We start from the raw sequence: 4994 nt of genomic DNA on the forward strand, positions 1-4994 counted from the left end.
TTATTTCTGGCGTGCTGAAAGGCTTTAATTGTGCTTCAGCTGCCTTCGAGATAAAGACGGAACGGCCTTAATTGTACACGGCCGCATTTGTGCGCAAGAGCACGGTACACATGCGGGCCTGGTAAAGGCACGCACGGCCTTTTTGGTCCGTCTAATTAAGCGGCCCATGTCGTGCCAGTTCACACGGGCCTTTAGCCTAGGAACGGCACGAAGAACATGTGGGCTGTGCCCGGCCGGCCCAGAGAGAATGTTCTAATATGTGGCCCAGTTTTATTTCTAAGTCACTACTGTATTACTCTCTACATCCCTAAATGTTTGACGCCGTTAATTTTTTTAAATATGTTCGACCGTTCGTCTTATTCAAAAAATTTAAGTAATTATTAATTCTTTTTCTATCATTTGGTTCATTGTTAAATGAACTTTTATATATACATATAGTTTTACATATTTCACAAAATTTTTTGAATAAGACGGATGGTCAAACATGTTTGAAAAAGTCAACGGCGTCAAACATTTGAGGGAGTAGTATATATTTGGTCTCCATCTTATACAATTTGTGAAAATCCCTGTCAATTTGTTTTTTTGAAATCCTTAGTACTGCACTTGATCGGTGTAGTAGATATCTTCGTATTACACGACGTTTTCACTTTTTTATATGTTATTTTTCAAAAAAAATTGACCAAATTTATAGAAAATAGAGCAAAATTTTTATCAAAGTAGAAATATGTTTATATTCAATGTAATATTTAGTAAAACTAATTTGGTGTCGTAGATATTTTTTCTACGAACTTGGTCAAACTAAAGATCTTATAAAAAGACAAACACCTTATAATATGAAACAGTCTCTGTCTCAAATATGGAATATATAATACTTGTGTATTAAGCTTGGTGGGACCTACCATATAGCAAGTCCTATAAGAAATCAGTCTCATAATGAAGAAGTATGGCCAAATTCGTGAGAAGATAATGAAGAAGTTCTAGATAAGAAAAGATAAACAACATTCTACTTGGACTCTACAAGGTCTATTCGGATTGCATCCATACTTATCTCTCTAGTTCTACAGTACTTCTACTTGTACAATGGGATATCCAAGGGTATAAACACGAGACATCCGGAAGGAGAGGGGATAAGACAATATAGAGCCACATAAGCCATGACACAATCCAACAAGCGCCACAAAAGTCAAGAGAGATCTATAGCTACCTATAATCTCGTCGAGTTCCAAATTGAGGAATCTGACGATTGCTAGCAGAGTACTCAATCGAGGAATCTGATGATTGCTAGCCGTCAACCACATGCTTGACTTTTATGCCGCTATACTGTCAGACTCCTCCCCATTGTACTTGTGAGAGATTGATTTTATAATGGCATCTGCTTCGACCAACAGGAGTAGCGCTATTACCCGTCAAAGGGAGCCTGAACCTATACAAAAATATGTCTCCCGTCTATTTTACCACAATCTTGCATATGCCATGGTATCAACATCCTCAATACATTACAAATATCATAGTCGGGTACAGTCCGTTGATAGAAAGGGGGAGGGGGATTATCTTGTTAGTAGCTTTTAATGTTGACTCCCTTAGCACTAGAATTAGCTTTCAGATGTGCATATCTAATTATGGTTTCAATCCAACGGCATAAAATGTGACAAACCATAGTTCACCTTATGTAAATCAACAACGTTCCATCAAATTAGTATAGTTCCTTCTCAAGATCAAAAGTAAACGCAAAGGACGGTTACATAGCTTTAGTAAAAGAAAATAAGAAAATTGCTGTGGTTGGCATGGGGCTATAGTCATCTGGACTGTGTGGAAGGCCAGAAATACAGCTTACTTCAAAAACAAGAGAATTAAAGATCCTACTGAACTAATACATGAAGGTTTTTACTGGATCAATTCCTGATCCATTATGCAGATATCGGAGGACTAGCGAAGAATACTGCAGCTGGGGTTGGCGCTGCTAATGAGAGGTTGCCGTTAAATTATACTCCCTCCGTATTTTGACCAACGTTTGATCATTTGTTTTATTCAAATTTTTTGTATAAATATGAAAATATTTATGTCATACTTAAAGAACATTTGATGATGAATCAAGTCACAATAAAAGAAATAATAATTGCATTTTTTTTAATAAAACGAATGATCAAACGTTAAACAAAAAGTCAACGTCATACATTAGAACATAAAGTTAGTATAATTCAAAGATATGGATGAAGGTCACAAGCAATGCGCTTGACGTGGTGCAAATCTGGAGTTATTGAGCTTTCCATTGCATGTCTGTGATTGTACCAAGTCAATCGACGTTTGCTGTTTTCTTTGCAAATAGTCCTAGACTAAGTTGCTTGCAGTTGCAGGATTATGGTGGATTGGTGACGGAGTTGGTGCTTATGGCCTTTGTTTTCTGTCAGGGGAGTTGTCTGCTCTGCAGGTCATATAAACTCTGTAAAAGTGTATATTGGCATTTCGTCGATGAAATGGGAGAGGATCTCCTCTCTTTTTTCAATAAAAAAAAGTAAATGCAAAATATATGTCCGTTGCACCGATCTCCTTTCCAAACCGAAAGTTTCCCTGCCGGCGCTTGATCCGTCACACCGATGACGCGACGCCGGTAGAGGCCCGGTACCTGTTCGAACAACCAACTGATGTGCGGCTCCTCCGCTTGCGGCTTGCCTCTTATCAACGTATCGCCGTTTCCGTCATGCGTGATCGGTGATCGATCACCGAGAGAGACCGGACGACGAGTCGAGAGAGCTCGCGCGCGCCTCGATCGGCGCGGCGGTGACTCGAGCAGGGCCTGAAGTAGCTGCACGGCTCAAGGCGGCACTCCATCACCGGACACCGGGGTCCAGACTACTCGTTTCCGTTGGAGAAATAACCACCTTTATCCATGTTGCTTATCCGTGAATTGCAACAGCATTGATTGTTCGCGTTTAATTCGCCTCGGCCATGTAACCTCCGACCTGATCCTCTTGGACACTATAAATAGAGGCCAGTTCAGGCAATGCAAGAGCAGAGAAGCAGAGTACAGCAGGCAGCTCTTCTTCTCTTTGCGAAGGTTGGCTACTTGGCCAGCCATTAGGAAACAAGTTAGTTTGGAGAAGAAGCAGAGTTGAGACTGCATTTGCATTGCTCTGTAGCCATGGGCAAGCACCATGTCACCCTGTGTTGTGTCGTTTTTGCTGTGCTCTGCCTGGCGTCCAGCTTAGCACAAGCCCAAGTTCTCTTCCAGGTAGTTTAATTTACTGACGCCTTGGTGAAAGTTTGTTAATACTTGATAATAATAATCTTGCACGGCAATATAATGTACGCGCCGCAGTCAGGAAGCTTGATTTGACCATGGGTTGCGTTTGGGTGTTTTTGCCGTACGTGCAGGGGTTTAACTGGGAGTCGTGGAGGAAGCAAGGCGGGTGGTACAACTTTCTGCACGAGAAGGTGGAGGAGATCGCCAGCACGGGCGCCACCCACGTCTGGCTCCCGCCGCCGTCGCACTCTGTCTCGCCGCAGGGTTACATGCCGGGGCGGCTCTACGACCTGGACGCGTCCAAGTACGGCACGGAGGCGGAGCTCAAGTCGCTGATCGAGGCATTCCACGACAAGAACGTCGAGTGCCTCGCCGACATCGTCATCAACCACCGCTGCGCCGACTACAAGGACAGCCGCGGCGTGTACTGCGTGTTCGAGGGCGGCACGCCCGACGGCCGCCTCGACTGGGGCCCCGACATGATCTGCAGCGACGACACGCAGTACTCCAACGGCCGCGGCCACCGCGACACCGGCGCCGGGTTCGGCGCCGCGCCCGACATCGACCACCTCAACCCGCGTGTCCAGCGGGAGCTCACCGACTGGCTCAACTGGCTCAGGACCGACCTCGGCTTCGACGGCTGGCGCCTCGACTTCGCCAAGGGCTACTCCGCGCCGCTGGCGAGGATCTACGTCGACAACACCAACCCGACGTTCGTCGTCGGCGAGATCTGGAGCTCGCTCATCTACAACGGCGACGGCAAGCCGTCGACCAACCAGGACGCGGACAGGCAGGAGCTGGTGAACTGGGTGGAGGGCGTCGGCAAGCCGGCGACGGCGTTCGACTTCACCACCAAGGGCATCCTCCAGGCCGCCGTGCAGGGCGAGCTGTGGAGGCTCCACGACGGCAACGGCAAGGCGCCCGGCCTCATGGGGTGGATGCCCGATCAGGCCGTAACCTTCGTCGACAACCACGACACCGGCTCGACCCAGTCGCTCTGGCCGTTCCCTTCCGACAAGGTCATGCAGGGCTACGCCTACATCCTCACTCACCCTGGCATCCCATGCATCGTAAGTATCACCACCGAAATCTTTCTCATCAAATTCGTTCATATTGGTGAGCTCATTGCTGGTGCATGTGTACGTGTGTATGCAGTTCTACGACCATGTGTTCGACTGGAACCTGCAGCACGAGATCGCGACGCTGGCTGAAATCCGGTCAAGGAACGGGATCCATGCGGAGAGCACGCTGGACATCCTCAAGGCCGAGGGGGACATCTACGTCGCCATGATCGACGGCAAGGTGATCACCAAGCTCGGGCCGAGGTACGACGCCGGCGGGATCATCCCCTCCGACTTCCATGTCGTGGCGCACGGCAACGACTACTGCGTCTGGGAGAAGGAAGGCCTCAGGGTTCCTGCCGGTAGAAAGCACTATTAGCTTTAGCTATAGCGATCGAGTTGCATGGTGCTTTGCAACCCTAGATAATATATATACGTACGTGGCTCTAGCTATGAATCATGCAATTTTGCTGCGAGATGTGTACGAGCGAGCTTCGATCGATGTACGCTTCGTTATAACTAGCGTTCTTCGGAAATAAGTAAGCGGAATGTACCCTGTTAATCCTGCAGAAATGTAGGATGAATGGAATTAACTAGCTACTGTTCGTTTCGATCCTCAAGAAAGACTTGCAAGATCTTGTCAGTTGACTTCAGTTTTTTACTCCCGCTTTTAGCGGTGTGGATACCGTGGT

The 4994-nt window shown here is 47.0% G+C and overlaps 1 protein-coding gene across 1 annotated transcript; it reads left to right on the forward strand.

Annotated features, from left to right (window-relative positions):
* The first annotated feature begins 3007 nt into the window (after positions 1-3007).
* Positions 3008-4994, forward strand: LOC4345812 (alpha-amylase isozyme 3E-like). The gene is made up of 3 exons (NM_001403636.1): positions 3008-3229; positions 3373-4311; positions 4397-4994. The coding sequence occupies exons 1-3, from the start codon at positions 3140-3142 to the stop codon at positions 4679-4681; spliced, it is 1314 nt and encodes a 437-aa protein (NP_001390565.1). The 5' UTR covers positions 3008-3139; the 3' UTR covers positions 4682-4994.

Source organism: Oryza sativa, chromosome 8 (genome assembly GCF_034140825.1).
Source record: "Oryza sativa Japonica Group chromosome 8, ASM3414082v1".
In the NCBI taxonomy this organism is placed as follows: Eukaryota; Viridiplantae; Streptophyta; class Magnoliopsida; order Poales; family Poaceae; genus Oryza; species Oryza sativa.